The 23,968-nt window shown below is 45.3% G+C and overlaps 7 protein-coding genes across 7 annotated transcripts; 4 read left to right on the top strand and 3 right to left on the bottom strand.

The window, feature by feature from the left end:
- Positions 1-300: 300 nt before the first annotated feature.
- Positions 301-2,185, top strand: GLAREA_10326 (P-loop containing nucleoside triphosphate hydrolase; the record flags this gene model as incomplete). Its single annotated transcript, XM_008080376.1, has 2 exons — positions 301-478; positions 531-2,185. The coding sequence occupies 2 exons, from the start codon at positions 301-303 to the stop codon at positions 2,183-2,185; spliced, it is 1,833 nt and encodes a 610-aa protein (XP_008078567.1).
- Positions 2,186-6,188: 4,003 nt separating this feature from the next.
- On the top strand, positions 6,189-8,127 carry GLAREA_10325 (uncharacterized protein; the record flags this gene model as incomplete). Its single annotated transcript, XM_008080375.1, has 3 exons — positions 6,189-6,260; positions 6,313-6,504; positions 6,553-8,127. The coding sequence occupies 3 exons, from the start codon at positions 6,189-6,191 to the stop codon at positions 8,125-8,127; spliced, it is 1,839 nt and encodes a 612-aa protein (XP_008078566.1).
- A 4,857-nt stretch (positions 8,128-12,984) lies between these two features.
- Positions 12,985-14,106, bottom strand: GLAREA_10324 (uncharacterized protein; the record flags this gene model as incomplete). Its single annotated transcript, XM_008080374.1, has 2 exons — positions 12,985-13,786; positions 13,847-14,106. 2 exons carry the CDS (start codon positions 14,104-14,106, stop codon positions 12,985-12,987), a joined length of 1,062 nt encoding a protein of 353 aa, XP_008078565.1.
- Positions 14,107-15,616: 1,510 nt separating this feature from the next.
- GLAREA_10323 (EF-hand) lies at positions 15,617-16,566 on the top strand (the record flags this gene model as incomplete). The annotated part of the gene is made up of 3 exons (XM_008080373.1): positions 15,617-15,685; positions 15,944-16,140; positions 16,191-16,566. The coding sequence occupies 3 exons, from the start codon at positions 15,617-15,619 to the stop codon at positions 16,564-16,566; spliced, it is 642 nt and encodes a 213-aa protein (XP_008078564.1).
- Positions 16,567-17,076: 510 nt separating this feature from the next.
- On the bottom strand, positions 17,077-18,120 carry GLAREA_10322 (eIF4e-like protein; the record flags this gene model as incomplete). The annotated part of the gene is made up of 3 exons (XM_008080372.1): positions 17,077-17,327; positions 17,571-17,875; positions 17,960-18,120. The coding sequence occupies 3 exons, from the start codon at positions 18,118-18,120 to the stop codon at positions 17,077-17,079; spliced, it is 717 nt and encodes a 238-aa protein (XP_008078563.1).
- A 942-nt stretch (positions 18,121-19,062) lies between these two features.
- Positions 19,063-20,269, top strand: GLAREA_10321 (uncharacterized protein; the record flags this gene model as incomplete). The annotated part of the gene is made up of 2 exons (XM_008080371.1): positions 19,063-19,072; positions 19,122-20,269. The coding sequence occupies 2 exons, from the start codon at positions 19,063-19,065 to the stop codon at positions 20,267-20,269; spliced, it is 1,158 nt and encodes a 385-aa protein (XP_008078562.1).
- Positions 20,270-20,476: 207 nt separating this feature from the next.
- Positions 20,477-22,504, bottom strand: GLAREA_10320 (Glutathione synthetase ATP-binding protein; the record flags this gene model as incomplete). The annotated part of the gene is made up of 2 exons (XM_008080370.1): positions 20,477-22,410; positions 22,459-22,504. 2 exons carry the CDS (start codon positions 22,502-22,504, stop codon positions 20,477-20,479), a joined length of 1,980 nt encoding a protein of 659 aa, XP_008078561.1.
- Positions 22,505-23,968: the final 1,464 nt, after the last annotated feature.

Genomic DNA, 23,968 nt, shown 5'->3' with positions numbered 1-23,968 from the left:
TAGCAACAACATTGTTGACATGCCGAAATGAAGCTTGCAATCATCTTTCAGCCATTTTCTATTTTCTGTGCGCAAGATATGAACATATAATTTTCGAATCCTTTAGAAGAAAACGTCTGAGCCATATCTATACGGCATCAGCTTGTTGTAGATCATTGACCACGTACCCCTGCGACATTTCACCCAGCCAACAGCATCCCCACCCAATATTTACTTCGTACACGGAAACCTTCAATGTACCTCAACCACAAGCTTAAACTCTACGACACGATCGATTGTATTCACGAAGCATTGATTGACATGGCATTGGATCCACGATTAATGCCCGGAGTAGGGGCGGAAATGCGCACTGTTAGGACTTCTGCATCAACACCATCTTTACGATTGAGGGAGGGCAGCGAACCGCCGCCAATGGCCATGGATAATCCGGGTGGGAATGTTAGAGTGGTTGTTAGGGTTAGAGGGTTTCTTCCAAGAGGTTAGAACGCATTTGTCAAATTGAGAACGATTAAACTAATTGTTGGCAATAGAGATTGAGAGAGGCGCAAAATGTCTGGTCGAAATGAATCCTATAAACCAAGCAACCACCCTTCATGCGCCTAATGATTTAGACCCAGCGAACTCTCGTTCGAAGATGAGAAAAATTGTCGATGACAAAAAGTTCACTTTCGATAAGTCGTTCTGGAGTCATGACACAGCGGACGAACATTATGCGCATCAGGAAGATGTGTACGATAGTCTCGGGGAGGAGTTTCTGGACCATAATTTCGAAGGTTACCATACTTGTATATTTGCGTACGGTCAGACTGGTTCTGGCAAGAGTTATACCATGATGGGAACGAAGGATCAACCTGGATTGATTCCGAGGACCTGCGAGGATTTGTTTCAAAGAATTGAGGAAGCACAGGAGGAAACGCCGAATACTTCGTACAGTGTTCATGTCTCGTATTTCGAAGTTTATAATGAGCATGTTCGAGATCTGCTGGTTCCAGTACATGCCAATCAGGCGCCGCACTACCTCAAAATCCGAGAGTCACCAACGGAAGGACCGTATGTTAAGGATTTGACAGATGCACCAGTCAAGAATTACTCGGAAATCATGCGATATATGAATATGGGTGATGCAAGCCGAACGACAGCAAGCACGAAGATGAACGATACCAGTAGTCGAAGTCATTCGGTTTTTACAATCATGCTGAAGTCGATTCGTCACGACATGCTGACGGACGAGACGACGGAGCGTGTGGCAAGAATCAGACTGGTCGATCTTGCAGGTAGTGAGCGTGCGAAAGCAACAGAAGCGACGGGTGCTCGGCTTCGCGAAGGAAGCAATATCAACAAGTCTCTCACCACTCTAGGTCGAGTAATTGCTGCATTAGCAGATCCAAAGACGTCTCGTCCTGGAAAGAAAAGTAAAGATGTCGTACCATTTCGAGATTCGATTCTTACCTGGCTGCTCAAGGATTCGCTGGGCGGTAACAGTAAGACAGCTATGATTGCATGTGTTGCACCATCGGATTATGATGAGACTCTATCTACACTTCGGTATGCAGATCAAGCAAAGAAAATCCGCACTCGTGCTATCCGTAATGAAGATTTAGTGTCGGCTGCGGAACGTGATGCTCAAATCGTTGCCATGGCAGAGGAGATTCGTGCGCTTCAATACAGCGTGTCCGAGAACCGCCGAAAAGAGAAGGAAGGAAAAGATCAAGAAGAGAAACTTGAAGAATATCAAAACAGAGTGGTAGTCATGCAACGCATGATGGAAGAGCGCAGTCTTGTAGCCGAAGGCAAAATCCGTAGTCTACAAACCGAAAACGAAGCTCTCCGAAATCACCTAAAGCTCGCTCTTGAAGAGCTTAAAGCACCTATCAACCTACAACGAAATAGCACCAGGAATAGTTATCGTGGCGGCAGCGTCACGAGAGATTTGTCTGAGGAAGAACCACCGCTTGTATATGACGACGAAGGACCGCCGACGCCGACTGCGGAGTCTGATATTGATGACCATACGGAGGTTCCAGATAGCGAGTATCCCAGCGACGAGGCTGTTGACCTTGCGAGACAGGCTTATACGGATGAGACGGAGGAGTGTCTGAAGAGTTTGCTTAATGATCTTGGATTGCATCGTAAGAAGATTATGAGTGATAAATTGAGGTTTTATGGTGATGAGGTTGCTCATTGATGGGGCTCTTTCACCGACGGCTTGCAAATCGAAACGGTCTGGTAGCACTTATTTACAGGAGGGTGAAGGCATCGAGTGTCTTGTCTCTGACACTTTTCTTTCCAGTCATCGATTGGTCGTTCATATTTTGCGGTTTGGGTTTCGTAGGACGGACAGGATACCTCGGGGAGTACTCATACATACCAGGACTTCAAGCGCTGGTGTTCAGGATAAGGGGCTCGGTTACGAATATCATGACGGAGTACGAAGGAGGAATAGCTTGTTAATATTGTAAATAGCGTCACAGCAGCAAAAATGAAATAACTCACCCACATCACAGAACCAAAAAACGTGATGTTCCACGCCAGAATCCTCCGCATCCGCTACCAAGTCAATGGTTTCCCGTCACGTACGCCCAGATTCCTAGTGCCACCAGAGATTCGAATTATTTGGTATCACTACATATCAGGTGACGGCCTAGTCCTGCAAGCCACCTTGGGTTTGTAGCCAGTGGGATTGCGTGGACGGCTAGTCACGGCCAGAGAAACGTTCGTTACCGGATTTTGGTGTTTTTGTGCCTTTCCCCCTTTTTTTGTGGAGGAGGGGGATGGGGAATGGTGCGGGATTGGGGTTGAAGAAGTTGAGGAGGAGGTGGTGCTTTGGAGGGTTGGGTTTTTGTATCTTGAGATGCTTTTCTGACTTATAATACTTGTACCTTTGATAAGCATCACCTCGTACAGTACCACAACCTCCGAATACTCGTTGACAGACGCCAATATACTATACCGCCACCCACGCCTTATCGCAGTCGATAATCAACTGGCATCTTGGACGGTGGACATCCCGCTTTAGATGGATACCAGTCTTCTGCAGGGAGGGGAATGGTGTGCAGCATAGGGCGTGTGCATTTGATAAATATTCCGTTCTGATATAGGGTTCTTTGCAGGGCCTCTGTGGAAAGCTGGTTGAGATTTAAGGGGAGGGGTTTTCTAGTTTGGGATGGTTTTTGATGGATGGAATTGTCAAATGGATCATGGACGGGTTGTTTGCTCGGACGTTGGATATGACCCGAGATGATTTGGTTTTTGAAATGGCATGGAAGGCTTGAGAAGGACTTGAACAGCTGATCTTGGAACAGATTTCTTCAGGGAGACACCTGGCGTATGGAATGCGGACCGCGGTGATCACCTCGAGTATCTTGCGCCTGGACCGCTTTTCATGGTTCTTGTCCTTTCGTTGTGGCGCGGCCCGCTGGAAACGTGTTCTTGATGGATGCTGGGAATCCATACTTCAAAAACTTAGTGGGAACTGGTCTTGGGGTTTTCTGTCGCTGTGAGAAGTTCGGATGGAAGAACCGAGATCGTACAAGTTTCTGCTTCTGCTTCGAGTAGGTACAGCATATGTTGTGCGAATGCGATGTTAAACAGGTAAACTTCCTGTTGTTGCCATGTTTGATCGTTCCATAATCTCGGGCGGTTGTCAAGCTTCTTCTCCTGATGTCTTTCGTTTCTGCTGTTGGCAGTTACATGTAGATGATGTCTTCCATTTCCATCTTCATGTGGAGACTTACTGTGCCAGCTGTATCTCCACAGTGGCAAGTAAGCTTAAGATCCCGGACGGCAATGCATTGATGTCTCTTTGGTCAAGGAAGATCCAAGAGGGGGAGAAAGGAGCTCGGCCAATCTTGATCGAGGACAATTCTGTACGAGCAATATCGATGCAGTGTCACTTGCACCACGGTACTGATCTCGAAGAATGTGTATCGTAACTTACTGGGGCGGGTACCAGTTGGAGCGGGAAGTCAGTTGAGTATCGATGCGGTGTGATGTGATTCCCAAAGCCCGTTGAAGGCAAAGGAGTTTGATGGTATCAAATCAGGAGAGCATCCATCGTGCGATTTTTCCGAACAGAGGACTTGGCTTCTTTACACCCCACGCTGGGTAATTCAAACAAGATGCGCTCTGTACGGGATTATTATTATTGGGACAAGTACCTTTCGTACGTCGGTAGACCGGCATATCTGCGGAATTGACTTGCACATTCGACCCTGGAAATACGGAAGCATCTTGTACCCCAAAGCTCACGGAACTCTTCGCAGATCTGCCGCCATTTCCACAACGGCAGGCCGTGGCTTCGTGTTGATGAATTGCTTCGTCGACATTGACTTCGAAGTACGTGAGAGAGCTGCACATAGCCTATTCTTTCATGATGAAGCACCGTCGTGCTAAAATCCGAGAAAACAGCCACACGAGAACGAGACACTCCTGCAGGTGATTTGGCGCTTTGAAGACACTAATGCAGGGCGAGAATTTGCTACGCCGTGAAAGGCAGTTGATGGTATTTATATATAACGGAGTATATTGCCGATCAAGAGTGGCAGGTCGCAATTGCATCCTGACATAATCAGGGGTTGAGGAGCTGTGGAGGGACACGGGAAAAGGCGACTTTGATGAACGGATAGTGAAGTTGATGAGAAAAGAAACACGAGAAAGGAGTTGCGGAAGAGAGGAAGAGCCAGTAAATGAGAAGCGTTGTACCGAAGGATCTATATGGCGCTTGTTGAAACCGCGAGTCAAACAAGAATTCCTCAGCTGGATGTAAATAATGTCATTGAAATATTGAAATCTATAAATAAATACCAACTTATTACTTTATAGTTATCCCGCTATGCCTTGATTACAAGGTTCAAGGGGTTGTGATGAGATGAAGGCCCTCATGAAATGCAGGCACAGAAGGCACAGGCCACCCGTAACTTTATTGAATAGATCCTATGATTCTTTACACATCCAATTTCAAGGAGAGGACTGTTTGAACAAAGAAATTGAACCGCAAAAATCATTATTCCTATTGCTCATGTACGGACCTCAAGCGTACCCTTCCCGTCAACTTCATACATCCATTGTCCCACCGGTATTCCGTGTCGCATTCAGCACCGCAAGAAATCCTAACACCACTCGCGACCAACTTCCCTTGGATAACCGTACAAGATCTTGGAGACATCACTTCTCACTCATTTCTCTTGCTCGTATAATTCTCTCCTAATCCATATATCATTTGTCCAGCTCTCTCCGCCTCGGTCGCTCTCTTCCACCCGCATACACCACACGTCAAAAAGCTGCTACTGCATACAAGGAGCTTTTGCATGTTGCAGACAAGGTGCGTCTGCCAGTGCGTCGAGTACTGCATCGAACATAGTCACAGTTTGCTTCGGCTGCCTCTATTTGCTTCCCATTCGCCCTCCGAGCGGTCTTCAGGCTGCTGCCATCAGCTGCGGACCCAAAACCTGACCCTTTGACGGCCCGTCAGTATCGACCCCGTAACGCACCTAGGCACTTGCCCACTCAGAGTTGGCCTTCCACTTCCACTTGACAGATCCGCTCCCAGAGTTGTGTCGGCCTGCCTGCAACTGCAGACGCATAGCTAAGGACAGAAACGTGCGGTGCACGGCGTGGCCATCAAACCTAGCACGCCAGAGGAGGCCAGTCTGCTGCTAGTAGGACCGACGAACCTTTCATACCGCCTCAATCGCTCACCGCAGGCTTTGCTGGAGGGCCATCGACCAGCCAATCCATTACTCTAGGTCTTCGACGAGCAGCCAGCGCCGTCGCTGCACACTGCTACAAGTAGCCTCGCCGCTCCAGTCGCCGGGATTCAGGCACGCAGGGAAATACTTTAAACCTCGCGGGGACGGATTCAGACGAACCTCAGATAGGATAAGCTGGGGACCACAGTCAAACGGAGCTTCGTTGTGTGATTAGCACCTTGCAGTAGCTTGCATTATTAGCACGGTTGCTACCCGTACCAGCCCAAGGTTAATCTGAACTTTGCGACAAACGAATCTTCAGTTCGAAAAGCTCCATCATCTTAGATTAAGGAATTGGAAGGGTGCGTGGAATATCTCAGGGAACACAGAATTGGTTGAACTATGTTTTAAACATTTTTTGGCCACTTGGATCGACAAAGAGAAGGCTTGCTGGGTATTTTGGCGCAAAGCACAATCGGAACCATAACAACATCCGACAAGATGATTTTGATGGAGGGATTGATGTCGGTACCTCCAGAGCGAGGTACCTTTATCGGGAGGGCATTGTGGAAGGTTTGTTATTCGGGAATTGGACCCTCGTTGATAGACTGACATTTCATCACAGCCTCGATACGTTGTTCTTGGGACTGGGGCGCATTTGAAAACACAGACAGACATACTCTCCGAGAGCACAGGAAAGTCATCGTCCAGGAAAGGGCTTAAATCAACACCTTCGAAACCTAATCTCGCCGAGACCCTTCCTCCACAAGAAGATAGCCAAAACCCCCGATTATACGTATCGATATATAAGGCAAAGGTAGGGATAATTTTGTTGCTTCAGGAATCAGTGCTGATTTGAACATAGGGCGATTGGGAATTCGTCTCACAACATCCAGTCTCTGCATTCACGACATGCGAAATTCGGACACTACAACACCGAAAGCAGGGCACTTCTCTCCCAACTCTGATGCTTGAGTTAAAACCCGATTCCATGTCTGAGAAACAGCGCAAACGAAGATCAAGCCGCACAGCCGGGCTCACATCTAAAGATCCATGGGCGAACGTGCTCTTATTTCGAACTGTTGCCGACGAGAGACATACCATATATGACTGGCAGGCGGCGATAAGGTCAAAACTAACCATAGATACTCCAGAGGACAGCCCACTTACACCTATGAGCCCATCTTTTAATGCTTTTTCAAATCCCTTTGCACCTCGAGAATCAAAGGGCTCTCCAAGACCGGACTTATCGCAACGATCGTCCAGTCATACCATTAACACATATCCGCATGCACCTCGAGACAGGCCTTCAAATATAATATCGCCCTCACCCAGCTTGAGATCGCGGCGTTCTGATCTTTCATCTCAATCAAGCTCACTACATCCACCTATAGGTTTCACCTCACACCTTAACAACTATCCTAATACACTTCCTTCAGATCTTCCCTCACCTGCGTCTACCTATGAAACTCAATTTATTGAAGGGTGGACATCCGCTCAAGGACGGTCTTCCGCATTATCTTCACATACAAGAGGCAGTAATAGCATTGCTTCAGCTGTCAATCCGTCATCACCAATGGCGTCAACCCCACCAGGGCCACGAGAAACGATTTTAGACAGAGCATTTCAGCTGAGATATATACCAGGAAGCGGCAGGGTCGGAGATATAGATGAGGAAAAGATCAGTAGTATCGCCAGATTTGAAGCATTGATGAAGGAGGTCGATGAGAAGAAGAAGCAAAAGGGGCTGGTTAGTCAGAACAGAAATAAAGAAGAATGGGGCCTGGATGAGGAGTCAGAGGATTCCGATGATGTTGAATCGGGAGATGAAGGGGAGGAAAAGCTAGAAATGCCAACACCAGCTCAAAGAGCGTTGGACTTTATCTCTGGCCGTCGAGTACCACCACCACCATCAGCACGACCTTTGTCGCCACCACCCCGAAGCCCACCCATTCCGTTTCTCAATTCTCAAGCCATGTCGGCATTCCATGGCGGGCCATCAGCATCTAATAATATTCGACCTCGAGCGGGGACTACTTCATCGCGAAATAAAACAAGTCGCCCGAGTTCGATGGCACTTCCATCTCGATCGATGTCGACAGCGACGATACCAACACTGAAAGAAAATATGAGTGGGAATGGAAATCTGAAAGCTGATGATCGTGGGAAAGAAAAACGACGAAGCAGTACCAGCGTCAAAAGACTTAGCTTTCAAGAGTTCACAAAACGGCTCTCGTCAACGAGTAGTTTGTTATTGGTACAAACAAACGCAAGCTCTTCTTCTGGTAAGGACGGGAGTAGAAGAACGAGTAGTGAGTATGGATTTGAGGGCCTAGAAGGGGGTTTGAGAAGTCCAGGTCTCTCTGGTGATAATCGGGATAAGAGATGTGGTTGGAGAGGGAGTGTTGGCGTTTTTGGAGGCGAGGGGGGTTTCTTATGATGGAACTGAGATGTGCTCGACTCCGGCATAACGACACTCGCCATCAATCTACATCAAACATTTACGGCCATTCTTTCTTCCTTCGTCAACGACCACCTATTAGATGAATTCCAACGACATACTCAAACTCCGGCGTTACTATTTATACCAATCTCATCTTTCCATTTCACCCATGATTATCACATCTCATCCAACCTATCTATCTACTCAAAAGGATGAACCCTATGACGAAAAAAAGATTGCAGGCGTTTATTGTATTCATGATACCAACTTCAAATTGCGAGGAGTTTTTCGAGGAGAATGGGGATGTGTATTTTATGACGTTGGGGAATATTTCTTGTATATTTATTTATTTATTTATTCTGGGTTGCTTTGGGAATGGAAGGATATTTGGACGGAGAGAGGCTTGTAAATGATGGATCTAAGGGGGAAGTGGGAGATGGGGAGATATAGATGATTTAATCTATGATTTACAGTCTGCTATATTGTGTCTCTTGTGTGCCTTTTCTGCGATACTGTCAACTTGGTTAGATGTAACTTTTGTTGCATATCGCAATGGATGGCGTCCATCAAGGTCCAAGCCTGATGGTATCTTGCACTTGTGTTGCATATCACTATGGACGGGGCCCATCACAGTCAGATTCACAGTTCAACTAAGCACAGTCTAACAACTTGCAATTTCGTCACACATCGCTATAAACGGCCTTGATCCAGTCCACCATCCAGCGATGGCATCACATCTAAGATTTCAAGCCCTGGTGTCGGGCTTTGGTTCCACACTCTCTTGTTTTGAGTCTCTCGTGTCTCTTCTATATCGGTTGTGTGAACCGCCTACACTTTCATTATCGAGCGTCTAGTATTATTTGAAGTTTTATAGTATGGTTTTGTTGCACATCGCATTTTCCCGAGACTTTCAGATGATCTTGGACGGCCTCCTTCGAGAGGTGTTACCATGTGAATGGTGAGTATTGTACTTTGTTGGCATATTGCGCTCGTTCACGCAGCTATATTGCAAGGACTGCGGGTTTGTCGCACATCGCATATTTTTCTGATTTTCTCAGATCGTTTTCATTGTTTGAATGTAGAGGTGGAAAATATGTGAGATGACCTGGTATCTGAAGTTATCGTATAGCAGATTTGTTGTATATCGTTTTGTTTATATTGTCTCAAACAATGTTAGATAGAGTATATCAATCTTATATCATACCTCATCCTCTCATTTCATGGAGGAGTATTGTTTTTTTGTTGCATATCGCACTTTTACAATTCTTTCATGTTGTTAAACCCCGTCCACGTAGCTAATATGGGACGAAACAACGTTCTGCGATCGTTATAAACTAGAGATATTCCACTATTGTCACGTATCGCATATTCCATATTATCTCACATAATATTAGATATCATTCATATATTCAGAATAACCTGCCGTCTGAAATACCAAGACTCTGTTTTTGTTGCAGATCGCACTTTCTCGATTGTCTCAGGTTTTACAACATCATCTGTGTTGCTGATATGAGATGAGATGAACTTTTGCTCCGTGTTCTTTGGGGTGGAGAATTCTTGTTACAAGACAGAAGCACTTTTGTTCGCTATATACTGCGTTTGACATAACATCTAACTGTAATTTGCTTTCTCAAGTACGACTATTACCTGGCTACTATATATTATTTCACATCCCCAGACTATTTATTGTATACAATCTATCTATTTCAGCTAAGCCAGTCTTCCACGACGTATTGTCTATTATCTCAAGTGTGACTATTACACTATATTGCATATCGCCCTTTCTCGATTCTTTCAGATTGCTGCAAGTCCCCCTGGATAACGTACCTCTGATCGTCTGAAGTCCTAGTATTATAGTTTTGTTACACATCGCACTTTCTCGAATCTCTCAGGTTGTAGTAAATCCATCTTAGACGACATCCTTCCACGTGTAACACTATTCTCTTATACCGTGTTAGACATCCTTCTCTTTAAACATTACGTGAAAAAGTGCGATATGCAACAAAAGTCCTACATAGAGGTTTGAATTTCCATTCACTTGCAGTATGCTGCGCACGTCGCATGTTTGATCTCTCAGATTACTGTAAATCCACCTTAGACGACATACGTGGATCACTAGTCTCTCAAACAGTCTCGAACATCCTTCTCTTTAAACATAATGTGAAAAAGTGCGATATACAACAAAAAAGCACTGCAAGATTGCGTTCAACATTCACTTGGAGTTTAAATTATTAGATTACTATTGGATATCGAGCTTCTTCACTTCTCTTAGATATACATAGTTGATCTTTTTTGGACGATGTCCTTTTAAGAGGTAAAGTACGAGTAAATTTCCTTAAACAGAGGGGAAGACTATTCTGTTTATATAGCTTGAGTTTTAGCGTAAAATAGTGCGATGTATAACAAAATTACAATGTATAGGTTTAATTACTTATAGGCTGCTATATACATCGCGCTTTGTTAGTTATATTAAGTAGTATAGGGTCTTGATATTCTTAGATATATATATTAACCTTCGGGTAGAAGATTTTACAGGACATACTAATATCTAAAGTAGAATTCTATTCTACATCGTAGTTTTCCCCTTTTCTTAGAATACTACAATCAGTCCTTTACAGACGACTCGGATATAAAGCACTAGTACTATTATCTCAGAAAGTCTTAAACATTCCTCTAATTAAAAGTCTTGTACTTCTACGTGAAAAAATGTGCGATATATAACAAAAGCGTAACAGTATTCAGTTGTGCATTCACCTACAGACTATTATAGCACATATACATTTTAAATTTTCCAGGCACCATGGAACACGATCTTTCCCCCCATCGGATAGCGGTATTATTCTCTGTCCCAATAACTTGGCAGAATGCCCTATCGTTCGTCCCAAGTACAAGTTATATGTTTTTGTTTTTATTGCGAATCGTACACTTTTATTAATTTCCTCAAATTATCTTTTGGGATAGTTGCAAGTTCAAGCTCAGATCATACTCTTTTGTCACACGTGGCGCTTTCATCAGGTCAATTCATCAGTCGATTTAGTCATTCAATCCATCTTGAACCTGAATAGTACTTTACCATACTATCTGGAATACAGCTTTACTATATATCGCCATTTTCTACGTCCAGTAGTATTCAGATTTGAGGTCGATCTCCTTAGACAAACATTAGACAGTGTCAAATTCAATCGACTCGGACTGTTGTTACACATCGCACGTTTTTATGTCGATTAAATATTAGATACCTTTTAACTCTAACATTTAAGGATATGTTCAGATGAGACAAGGACTCGCCCGGAGTTCCACTTTCTAAATTACAAGTAAGTTGTAGTTTTGTTACACATAGCACCTTTCTATATTAACATGACGTTAGATATCCTCCAACTTTGGTCACAAGAGACATCTTTAGACGACATGACTACTCGCTCGGTCACCGAGCACCGTGTAAAAGAAGGAATTACCCGCATCCAGTGATCTCCTTCAGTTTCGTACTATCTGAAGTACAAAAACCGCAGATTTGTTGCACATCGCGCTTTTCCATGTCAACCAAAAGCCGGATATAACCTTAGCTCCCAGATTGAAGCGTAACTTTAGATGAAAGAAGGATGACGAGAGCTCCCGCCTTCTGGAGTCCTATACTAGTTTTGTTGCGCATCGCACTTTTCTATGTCGCCTAAATTCTAGATATCCTTTAACTCTAGACGAGACAGAAACTCGCTCGCTCACATGAATACATGTAACATGTAACAGGTAACCTGGTTTTATCGAGTAATCTTAGTGAACTTCCTGCCAGTTTTGCTGCACATCGCACTTTTCTATGTTAACTAAATACTTTATATCGTCAACTCTGTTGTTCAGACCAACCTTTAGGTGAGACACAGATTCGGCCTTCACAAAGCGTAATTTTGTTGCATATCGCACTTTTCTATGTCAACCAAAAGCTGGATACACTTGAACTCAAACGTCAAAATACAGCTTCAGATGAAACAAGGAGTAGAACTTCGCTCTGCCTTCATATAATCTGGATGATAATCAATACATTCACACACATTCCCATTTCATAATCTACGAAGAAGTTTATCGTCAACTCATCTGTCTATATGCAATTGAACGTACACAGTAAAAATAGATGCGATGTGACTCGGGACACTATTCTTGGGATAGGAGAATAAATATATATTTTGCCATCGATTATCTCCATCTACACCCTATAGCTTGATATTCATATAGACGGTAACCGATGCACTTGATCAGGGGAAGCAAAAGCTATACACTCGTATGGTTGGAGGATTCGTGAGGTTGGGCGAATGACCGTAATATTGGTCGGCGACTGTGGGCTGGAGAATAGATAGATCAAGACATGAGGTTTCTAAGGATAATACCATATAGCACCAAAGGGATCTTAAGATGTATTCTCAAACGAGTGTATTCCTCAAAATTAAGTTATCTACGAATCTTCAACCATCCTTCCATCCCTTCATGCATCCCTACAAGTCCAAGAATCTACAATCACCCCCAGTTCTCCTGTCACTATCCTCATCAGCGAACCTTTCACAGCACATCCATCATCCCTTCATCACCTCCCCAAGAAACCATCTTCTACCCCACCCAGCCCCAGAAACAGAATTAAATTAAGTTATATTTTAGCAAACCCTGCCTTATGAACGCCTTTATAGACTTGCATCCCCCAAATATACAAGTTCAAAAAAAGAACCAAGAAGCTCCCCCCGTCATTGTCTCGCTCTCATCGTTTCTGGTAATATGTACATTTTTATGTTCGAGAGGTATTGGCGAACAAGGTTTGTGAAAGCGGTTTGTGTCAAGTGTCGACTAAAACAGATATATTGTGGGAGGAAGGACCTAATTGTCCTTTTTCGAGCCCACCTTCACAGCTTTCGAAGACACATACTGCCGATCATCTTCGCCCTCAGCATCTTTGACACGGTTCTCCATCTCGGCGACTTGTCTCTCCCATTCTTTCTGTCCCATTTTTGAGTCTCTCCTGAACAACTCCTCGTTAGGCTTGCGGTAACTACCGCCAAGACGATCCCAAAGAGTGGTGTATTGACCGTAATTGTAGTTGAAATACAAATGATGCATGGTATGACACGCAGCTCCGTTCAAAATTGTGCCGTTGGCGACGTATTCGCCATCGTGGATGAAGACGGTCCAAATTTGGACGAATAGGAAGAGTGCGAGGTAGGCGAATTTTTGGAGCGGGAAGATGAACGGGAAGAGATGGTAAGGTAGGGATTGGAGAAAGCCATCGACTGGGTGGAAAGCAACGGATGCGTAAGGAGTTGGCATGATCCATTTGTGGTGTGGTTTGTGGAGTGATTTGTAAAGCAGGGGTGAGTGAAGAGCTCGGTGGATAAAGTAGATGCAGAAATCGGTGAAGAGGAGGAACATTGGGAATTGTAGCCAGTTGTAGTATGGGAACGGTTCGTCGCTGAGAGTGTCGTACAATTTCGAGTAACCGAGAACTTCTGCGAGGAAGAAAGGTGTGGTCATGACTGCTATCCACGGCATTGCTCGGACAGCTTGTGTGATTTCCATTCTGATTTGATTCTTGAGGAATTTAGGATGCTGGAAGGTGGTTTTATCGAACACGAAAATGTAGGAGAGTGTTGAGACGACGAAGTATATTCCTGCTCCAGCCCACCTGAAAACACCAAATTAGCTCACCATCTTATGAAGCTCGTTTGCAGATTCGCAGACTTACCAGGTGATGAAGAACAGCGATAGTGTCTGTCGGTATACGTTGTCTCTCGTCCATTGACTTGTATACGCAGCATCTGTTGGCGCGAAAGATATGATATTACTTGCTGGTTTGTACTGCCATGGCGAAGCACTCTGCATATCCGCCATGGTCATATTGCTCATTCCATCTTTCAAATTGTAAGGTGCCGGTTGTGCTGGCAGGATGGCAGAGTAGATCCAGTCCAAGGCATATGTATCTAACAGCTCGAGTGCGATATCCATCGTTGCAGCGGTGTGGCGGTTCACGCAAACCAAAAAGGGGGAGATTCTCGATGCGATTGAAATGGTCAGGTAATGGAGATGAAGGGTGAGAACTCCAAGTTAATGGGTTGTCGATAGACTCGAATCGGTGAAGGAGACGACGTGGAGGGGCGACGAGGTGGAATGAGTGGTGTTGTAAGAAATTGTACGACTCGAGGGAAGAGTCGCATTCATGTACTGCGTACTCCGTACCTCTCTCACTGCATTTCCTCTGCGGCTACAAATCAAAGTGGAACCCCTGCAGATCGAACTGCAAATTGGGACTGAGTGGGGTAGCTATGCTTCTTGCTGGCCAATCACATGAGCCAATGCCGAGTACGAAGACGGAGTTACAAGAAGACCGCTGAACGCCTCCGAAGCTGGCCACCAATAATGGCAAATTTCTGGCACCACAAACGGTTTGCCGGTTACTTTTGTTCCGGAACGTGAGAGTCATCACCTGGAAGGATATTGCAGAAATGTTTATAAGCCAATTGCAACGATATATTCGTATGCATATTCTAAATGTTCACAATAGGATGCTTAGTGGTAGCACCGCGTTTGTGAGCTGCTGAAACATTCCGATAATCACGAGATCGGGTGTTCAGTGAGTCGACGTTCCTAATTAAGGTCAGAGTCAGGAGAAGTGGCGATATTATTCCAGATTTTTCCATCAAACTCTAAGCGTTTACAAGTAGATCATGGTAATCTTATCTGATCAAGATGCCCCGCTATTCGAAGAGCTCGATTGGAGCTAGAAAACTGCCAGAAACAGTTCCCGAGAATTGTGAATTACGACTTCTGTTCTGAAGCTGTACTTCGTAATTCAACGTGATGGTGATAATGATGTAATTTTACCAATGGCGGCGCCGGAAAGGTGTTGCCGGAGTACAACCTTTGGAATACTGTATATTTGCTTCAAACCACGATGCGCAATTCTATTACAATTCTACAGAAATATGTCTTGCGCAGACTGACTGTCAGTTCCTATAGCTCAGATGCACTCTTCAAGTATCAATTGAAAGCAATAATAGTTCTATGATAAAGTTTATTATCTGTAAGGCCATCTACATAGCTACTCAGCTAAATATTCACAACCTCGATCCCCTCAACACATCTAAGCTTCCCAACCAAAGCACTATTGCCAGTTCAAAACCAAAAAATATCTCCAAAAAGTACCAAGCATCAAACCCCAAGATCTGGAGAGCAATAATCAGGTAGCCAAAAGGAAGGTCTCGAAGAATCAAAATCTCGACCGGATTTTACTCTAGCTTCATTGTCCACACTCGTCGGTCTGGATGATGACACTCGACGGGCTCTAGCATTTATTTTTGAAGCAGTGTTTCGATTTTCAATCTTCTGGAAGGTTTAAGGAAATTGTATAGAAGTGGTTTGGGGAGTTGGATGTCCACTTGGACTACTTAAATCCGACTCTCTGAGAAGTTGATTGTAGCGACGACGATGAGCATATCACTGCTCTCGAAGCTGCGTAATGCGTTCGAGCTTCTACTGGGAGTGGTATCGATTTACCATAGACATCGCCTTCGAACCTATGCCAATTGTGAGCGGTGATCCGTCTCCATGTTTGTTGAAAGAGGAAGAAGAAAATTTCCCTCTCGCCAAACTCACAGGCACGCCCAATTTTAGCGCCTCTTAACAGGGACCCACATACGCAAGGCGACCAAACCCAAATCTCACAGCCTCGTACTCGTCATCACCACCAAGATCCAAATTCCAAAACCACCACAACAACCAAAATGGTACCTCGCCTTCCATCCATTCCCTCCCTTTCTCACTTCCCCAAACTAACCCCCCGTAGCCACCAAAACGCCGTCTGAAAGACACCACCTCCACCACCCAACCCCCCAAACCGCGCCAATCCAAGCTCGCCAAAGAACACAAGCTCACCCCCCTCGAAGAGCAAGAAATCCGCTCCGCCTTCGCCGACTTCTCCACCCCAAAAAAAGGCACCAAAGAAGGCGTCCTCCCCATCACCAAAGTCCGCGACGCAATGATGTAACCCCCCAATTCCCTCCCCTTCCTCCTTCCCAGCTAACGCTCCCCAGCACCCTCGCCATCCCCCCAACCCCCCACGAACTCACCGAATACCTATCCATCCTCGCGCCGTCAGGCGAAGACTACGCGGAATTCTCAAGCTTTGTGGCGATCTGCGCGTTGAAATTCCACAGCCGGACGCGGAATAGCGATACGCATGCAGCGGAGGTGGCGGAGGCGTTTGGGCTGTTCATGGCGAAGTTTGAGGGCGAGGAGAAGATTACGCTGGAGGTGTTGAGGGGCGTGGCGAGGGATATCAGGGTCGAGGTCGAGGAGGATGTGTTGAGGGATATGATTTTGGAGGCGAATGGGGGGAGGGGTGTCGGGGAGGGGGTGGGGATGAGGGAGTTTGAGGAGGTGGGGAGGAGGGCGGGGATTTGGAGGTGATGGGGGTTGTTGATATGTCGGCGTTTGGTTTTTGGAAGGTGTTTTGGGACGTTGGTGTATAGATTTGACAAAAGCTGGGGATGGCGTTTGGGGGTAGGACATGTTTTACAGGAAGTTTTATTTGCCATTTGTTGGCGCTCAATGAACTCAAAGGGCAGAGATCAATGCGATGAATGTAACAATGATCTAGTAATCTATTTGAATACGCCTCATTTTCGAAGAGACGAAACATTCTCAGGATCAGCTCACTGCGTGTGTATACTGAAAGCTTTGCAAGGTGTTCAAATGGACCCTCGATATGAAGTAGAAGCTCAGTAATTCTTTGCCTGATAGTTGAACTATCTATGTGTCTAATTTGACATGGCATTTTGTTACTTCCATCTTGTAAACGCCGTCACATATGCAAAATCATGATGATAAACACCTATTCCCAATCCTCCTCGTAAATGCAACATATTCTCTTTTCGTAACTGGATCTTTTCCTTGGATCCCTTTTCAAACTTTCGGGTATCATGAACTTGGTGCGTCGATGGTGGGAATTTGTGGGTTGGCTGCCGCTGGTGGAGCCTTAAATCCAGCGTGGTCAGAGTGCTTCTTGTAAAAGTAGTTGTCTGGCTTTGGTTTGAGTTCCTCGGGTAGCTCTTCTAACACGATTTGGAGAATGGCATCGATCGACTTTTGCTTCGAGGCATCCCTGTGCCAAATGGAGATGAGGTGGGAATTGAATCGTACGGAAAGCCCAACACCGCAAAGTTGGTCTCCTGAGGTACACGTTAGTCTCAGTTGCTGCAAAGCTGCTGTTTGAACGAAAGAATCAAATGAATCGTCTGGCGAAGAGAAATACACTCGTCGAGCCCAAGGTCGCTTTCCAATAGAAATAAGTGTGGAACTGCTAACTTGGACTACGGCGGATCATGGTAGAAGAGTGACTTGGGGTAGCTGCCGCTTCCTAAAATCACACTGTCGTTCGGTGGAATCACCAACAGACCAAGAATGTGACTTACCAAGATCAAGACAGCCTTGTAACTTCTCACCAATAGCCATCAACTGCACTCTCGTCCAGAAGTCTGGTCCGCTGGCTTTTGGCACCCGGAAAGTCCAACTTCCACCGTTTATATTTCTTCGGTCCTCCCACACTGGCTGAAAGCCTTGCTTGAAAAGGTATATCGATTCTCGCATCTTAATGTTCTCCACCGGTGTATTATTGTTGTATCTCCAGAAGTCCTGGACGGACTCGATCTGAGAACCGATTTGCTCGAGGGTGGCCGTATATGTGCCGTCTTCGGCCTTCGGTTGCTCCTTTTGTTGTCTATGAAAATGTTAGTTGGGGTCGTTCAGTTTCCAAGCGTAGGAAGGGACAGTTGGACCGGTTATAATCCGAACCTTGCCTTACCTGTCAAAGTACACATTCCAAACATGCTGAGTAGGCAGAGCACGCATCGCCTTCAGCATATTCTGCTTTGCATCAACCCGCTGTTCAGCTGGAGACCCGGTGTCGCTGGGCTGTGAAGCTGCAGACAGACCCCGCGTCATGAGACCTGGTCTTAATGCCATTATGAATAGATATGGGATATACTGGACTTGGAGGAAGAGCAATAACAGGTATGATACTTTCAATGACAAAGAGCAAGAGAAAGATGGAAAAGAGAGAAAGACGCTGGAGAAACGGAAACAATGAGACAATCAAGTACGAAATCAGCAAACGCAGTAAGAGCGTACAAAGAGGGAGCGAGTGTTGGGATGAGACACTGGCGGCCAATGCGAGCGCAGAACACCCGCATCTTTGAAGCAACCGGGATCGGACCCTGGTGGGAAAGGAACAGTTTTCGGCCTGTCACTTCGGTTAGCCTGATTCAGGAGCCGCGAGGCGAGCGCGGCAGTCTTCAGATTCAATCCTTGGTCGTAAGCGCGTCACAAAAATTATGTTGCGATAGGTTTAATCGAATATTTTCTCGTGTGATTCGACAACTTTTATTGTCCATTCTTGCAAGTCGCTCGGTTGGCCTCACATTAAGTCGGGTCTATCTTAAACCCGTATCCGGCAACCCAAATCTTGGTGTAGGTTCTCGATATTGACTCTGCGTATGTACACCCTTGCAAAGGATATACTCCGTCAGTTTGTTTCATGCATGCCATTCCGCTCAGGATTCTGATCGAAATGAATAATTAGGATTCTATCTCTCACTCTTTGTCTCTACGGGATTTCACTTTCCATAACTGATTGTTGTTCAGCCTACTGAAGTCTAGACCGCAAAGTTTGTTCCATCGTTCGAGACCTTGTGGACAGAGTTCTGAACGCAGCGTTGAATTTTCCGCTTCTCATAACAAATTCGGTCGCCGGAAGCTTTCCATTGATTTTTTGCATTGATCAATGTCAACTCTTCCAATGAGATGGAAGGGTACGTGGAAAAATCAATTCCAGAGCGGTCTATGAAGTGGTCAAATATCGCTACGAGTGAGCAAAATCTGTGTCTAAGAGTAGCCCAAGCGATCCTAATGGAATATGGTATTTTATTTACAGTCTTCTCTGGATACCAGACGCTTACAGTACATAGTGTCTGGAAACCACCAATTCTCCGCAAAGTTAAAGAAGCTTCGAAATACCCAAGATGGCCGAAATTTTATCTTTGAGCAATTCCCCAAAGAATTATGTCAATCGTGGAAGACGGAGACGTTGAGCGCCCCGGGACAGAACCAGACATCTGCTTCTAAGAACATCATCAATGTCCAACCTCTTGACGGCTCTAATTTCGCATTGTCCACCTCATTTCAATCCTCATCAACATCAGAAGAAGATTCATCCTCTGATTCAGAGGACTCCGATGAAGAAATCATCAATTTCAGACCCGCGAATCAGAAGCCTAATTTCAAATTCGAACCTTCGGCTTTGGGAGCCTCTCTACCGTCCTTCCTTGCTGCATTGAAGTCATCCAATGACGGACTTGCTGCTGGAGTCCCTGATGATCAAAAGTTCGAGATATCTGATTCTGACTCCGATGAGGAACATATCGAGATGAACCTCGGACTTGGCGTATTGGAGGAAACATCCGCTGGTCTTGACACCCCCGTCTCCATCTCTTCGAAACGCGAATTGTCTAGTGATGGCGACAACGACGACGACGACGACGAAAACGAGTTGACGCCATACAACCCAATTGATGGTGTCTCAAAAGATGTAGCTTCGCCATCCAAAAAGCTTAAGCTGCTGTATAGTCGCAAGGCGCAAGATTCAGACACACAGACACTATCATTCCCAGCCAAGAGTTCTCAGCTCAACAATAGCTTTGAAGATTCAGTAAAGGTCACGTTGACAATTGGCTACCCAGCGGCTAAAACTTCTCTGTCCAACTCACCAGACCCTCGGCCCAAGAAGCGTTCTTCAACTCCATTGAATCAATCGGGCAGCAAACATACGGTCGAAAGCCCACAACCACGTCCAGCCATCTCCTCCGAATCCGCTGATAGAGTTGAGAATGATAAACTATACATCACACTTAAAACCCCCTCGAAAACTACAACAATAAAAGTGGATGATTCAGTTGTCCCGAAAAGCTTATACCAACACATAAGTAATCTTGAGCTCGAAGCCCAGCCTGGTATGGAGTACATAGAGCCTCTCGCTGAAGAGAAAACGGCGTTTATGAGAGATATCCTTGCAGAGTTGGAGTCCGGACGCTTGAAGAGCTACACAGTGGTGACTTAATTATAATTCTGTATAGCAAGCATCTGAGCCTGTCTTTATTGTACCGGGTAAACGCCGAGTGTACTCTACCAGGAGTTAGGAATTGTAATATTGGAACGACCCTGTACTCATAAGTAGAGGCAAAAGCGGAGGGATAAATGGAGTTTAGAGGGCATTGTATAAGCGCAAATATCTAATGGAGACTTCTGTCTACGGTTAATTCGCCATTCATCTCCAGCGAATCCGCACCTCTTCCCGAATTTGCTTCACAATCCCCAGCAAGTCCGCCCTACTCTTCCTAGAAAAGCACACAAACTCCGCAATAATACCACTCAAATTCGTCACAGAAGGTTCCGGCACAACATCCCCACACCGATAGAATATCGTGGTGGTAAAAACAGTCGCCATGAGATCTGGTCGTCGCTGTCGTAATTCCTCCATTATATCATCGCTTTCTAGCGTCCCGCCACGAGTCACTGTGATAGGCACGAGATCGCACCACAACTCTGCGCCATTCAGGAACGACCGAGACAATGCTCTCAGTCGTTGCGTGTCGCGCACTGCAGTCAGGAGCCACAGCGCCGCTAGGTCAACTCCATATGTCCATGCTGTAGGCGGGACACCTGCTACGCCGGGACATCTAGCGTTAACTTCTAGGATAAACACACTTGGCGATTTTGCCTGAGAAAGCTGTTTAGAGTGCAGATCTGTGATGCCGTCTTGGGTTTTGTATTCCATGCTCGAGCCACAGACGCGTCCTTCGACGTGAAATACACCGGTTTGAAAACCAAGATCTTCAACGAGCAAGTGCTGAATCGAGCTCTTTATGAAGGAGATTTCTGGATCGCTTAATCCAGACGGATAGACCATATCACGTTCTAAAAACGAGTCTGTCTGTTGGTCTTCCTCGTCATCGGCTGTACATGGGAAATTATCCACGACTTCCGAGAAGAGGACTTCTCCGTCTAGCATCACGAAGTTGGCATCGATTTCAGGCCCGTCGATGTAGGTTTCGACGATGACTCCAGACTTGACTCCCGATTTCTGCGCGTAGTTCTCGATGCCAGTCACGGCGTCGTAGAGTTGTTGTGTGTTTGTAACTTTGGAAACGCCGACGGATCCTTGGCCTTCGGAGGGTTTTACCACGAGTGGGAATTCGAGAGGTTGAGGGAGTGAGGTGACGAGCTGCTTTAGATGATTGAGGTCTTCGGCGTACAGCATTTGAGAACAGTTGGCCATAGTTTTTAATCTCATTGCGTGTTTGTTGACGCATGTTTCGACGGCTGATGGTGGTGATGTCGGCAAGCCTAGTTCCTCTGCTACTTTTGCTGCTGTGACTAGAAGATGATCTCTGTAAGCCACGACACCACTCAGACTCCCATGCTGGCTTCTAAGCGCCTCGACTATTCGAGATACCAGCCCATCGTCTAGCGTCATGTCCACGGTGACGATATCGTCTCGACAGTGTGAGTAGACTTTGTCGTCTTTACTAGCTACAAGTAGCATTTTAATTCCTAGGCTGTGTGCTGCGTCGTAGAATGTTTCCATAGATTGTACCCTGTGAGATCCGATGGCCACTATCATCTGCTCTGGCGGTGGCGAAGAGGAGAGCCATGGGATTGACATTCTAATTACCAATTGGCTGTCAACGAAACTCAGAGCTTCAGTAGCAGACAATTCTTTGTTGGCTTGAACAACCAGTCCACCGGACGCACAACGTAACAGCATCTGGAAGGTCTCTGGTGTTACGGATGAAAGATTCGTATGAGCTGCTTCCTTCTGTTCATCAAAGGGGCTGCAAAAAGCCTGGATATCGCCAACACGCTCGCAGCCGGACATTCGCTGCTGAAGGATATTAGAACGAACGACATGTCCCTTCTCAGCTGGGATCAGCAATTTGATAGCCAACTCGCTAGTCTCTGGATGCTTCAACCATGGCTCCACATGTGAGAGGATGAAAGATTTGGCGGATTTTGGAAGAGCTTCTTTGCTGTGACTCTCGGATGCATTTTCATTCTGTAGATTCTCAACTCGAAGTTCTGAACTTTGGCCATTCTCAAACCGTGTCGTAAAAATAAGGTCTAGTATATTGAACTGTGATACTGAAGTCACCTGCTGAGCCAATTCAGCAGCTTTGACCCTCCATCGACAATGGACTTGTCCTATCTCGCTGTTAGAATATCTCACTACCAATCACGCTCAAAACCTACGTTCATCTTGAGGGACTTTAACAATACAACTCTGCCAAGTATCCATTCTTTCAAACGTGCTTTACCTGAAATCAGCGGCGGTACCGGGTCACAAAGCTCAGCAGTCCACTATCTCAGTCGAAGAAACGACCAATTCTAAAGGCGGTAAGCGTTCCCCATATATGTAAAGCAACATCCATGTCCCTATAAGCAGATCAAGCATCTTGCTATTATAGGCTAAAATGCCTTACAGGTGGAGACTTGCTTGAGAAATTCAACATGTGTACGTACTTTCGTAAAATGGTATGTATACGCCGCAAATCAGCACCGTTCTGTGCCGCAGTGGTTGATGCGAGTCATCCGGTACTTTTTGTCGATGTTCTTCTGCAATTCAGTGAAAGTAAGGCTGTTTTAGCTTACGGGGACTTAAATCCGAGAAAATTTACCTGTGATCACCGTGGTTTGGTGGGAATGGGATGTGCTAAAGATATGAGGTTGTGTCTTGTCTTGGTTGCTTCGAGCGGTTTTAGGTCAGGGGTACCTTACATAGTGGGTCATATGTCGGAGGTGGGGACGTTCCTTCATGTTTCGTTCTACTTCCTTCCAACTCATTATCTTTAGAAAATATATACCTTTCTCATCCTATCTACTTGTACTGTTGCAGAAATTATCCAATGACTCTCCCTAATTAGCCCTTCGTCGTTAGATTTTATATTCTCCTTAGACACGCACCGAATCGGGACCCCGAACATGTAAAGCAACAAAAGTACATGGCGTTTGCGATTTCTATATAGTGTGGGAATGTTATGTTAATGATACTGTTGCGATTTGGATAGCTCTGCGTAATTTGTCGTTTAATATTAGAATCACCAAGTAGCTAGGCCAAGAACTGACATATTACTACGAAGTAAGATGTGACCAAAGTCTGCCTGCTTGATTTGTGACGTAGGAGTTGGGCTCGACTGAGTCGACTTATGCTTTGTTGACCATGAGGCAAGAACTTCTGTGATAACAGTGCTGCAGTGTAACGGTGTCATGTTGTAGGACTTTGTTGATTCCCGCTTTAAATGCAATAAATAAGTGATGAGATTATGGGGGTCAAAGGACAAGACATTCGGACGAATTACATCCCTATCTGAGATAACGATACACTTGTACTTCTTATAATCCTAATTGTAAATTGTCCATACTTGATATATTCTTGGAGGAGGTAATTTCATACAATTGTTCTTATCGACGACCTGGACGCCAAAAGTAATACCAGCATAATTGTTCTCCCTTCTATGCTTTTATTTCATAGAGTTCGAGGAAGTTTCTAGAGTCATTCTTATCAAGTCTAGGATGATATCGCTTGTTTTTTGAATGTCACTTTGAATGGTATACATCATTGAACTCTATTACGGAACTTGTCGTCAAGCATAAACCCCTAGTCCATTGTATGTTAGAGAAATATGGGAAGTTTGTACTGCATTAAGACAAGACAAGAGAGTAATAGACTCCGATCTTCTCTTTCTCTAGTCGAGGAACAGAT

This window comes from Glarea lozoyensis (genome assembly GCF_000409485.1).
Source record: "Glarea lozoyensis ATCC 20868 chromosome Unknown GLAREA13, whole genome shotgun sequence".
In the NCBI taxonomy this organism is placed as follows: Eukaryota; Fungi; Ascomycota; class Leotiomycetes; order Helotiales; family Helotiaceae; genus Glarea; species Glarea lozoyensis.
The sequence above is the reverse complement of the archived record's forward strand: the minus strand, read 5'-3'. Positions and strand labels throughout refer to the sequence as shown.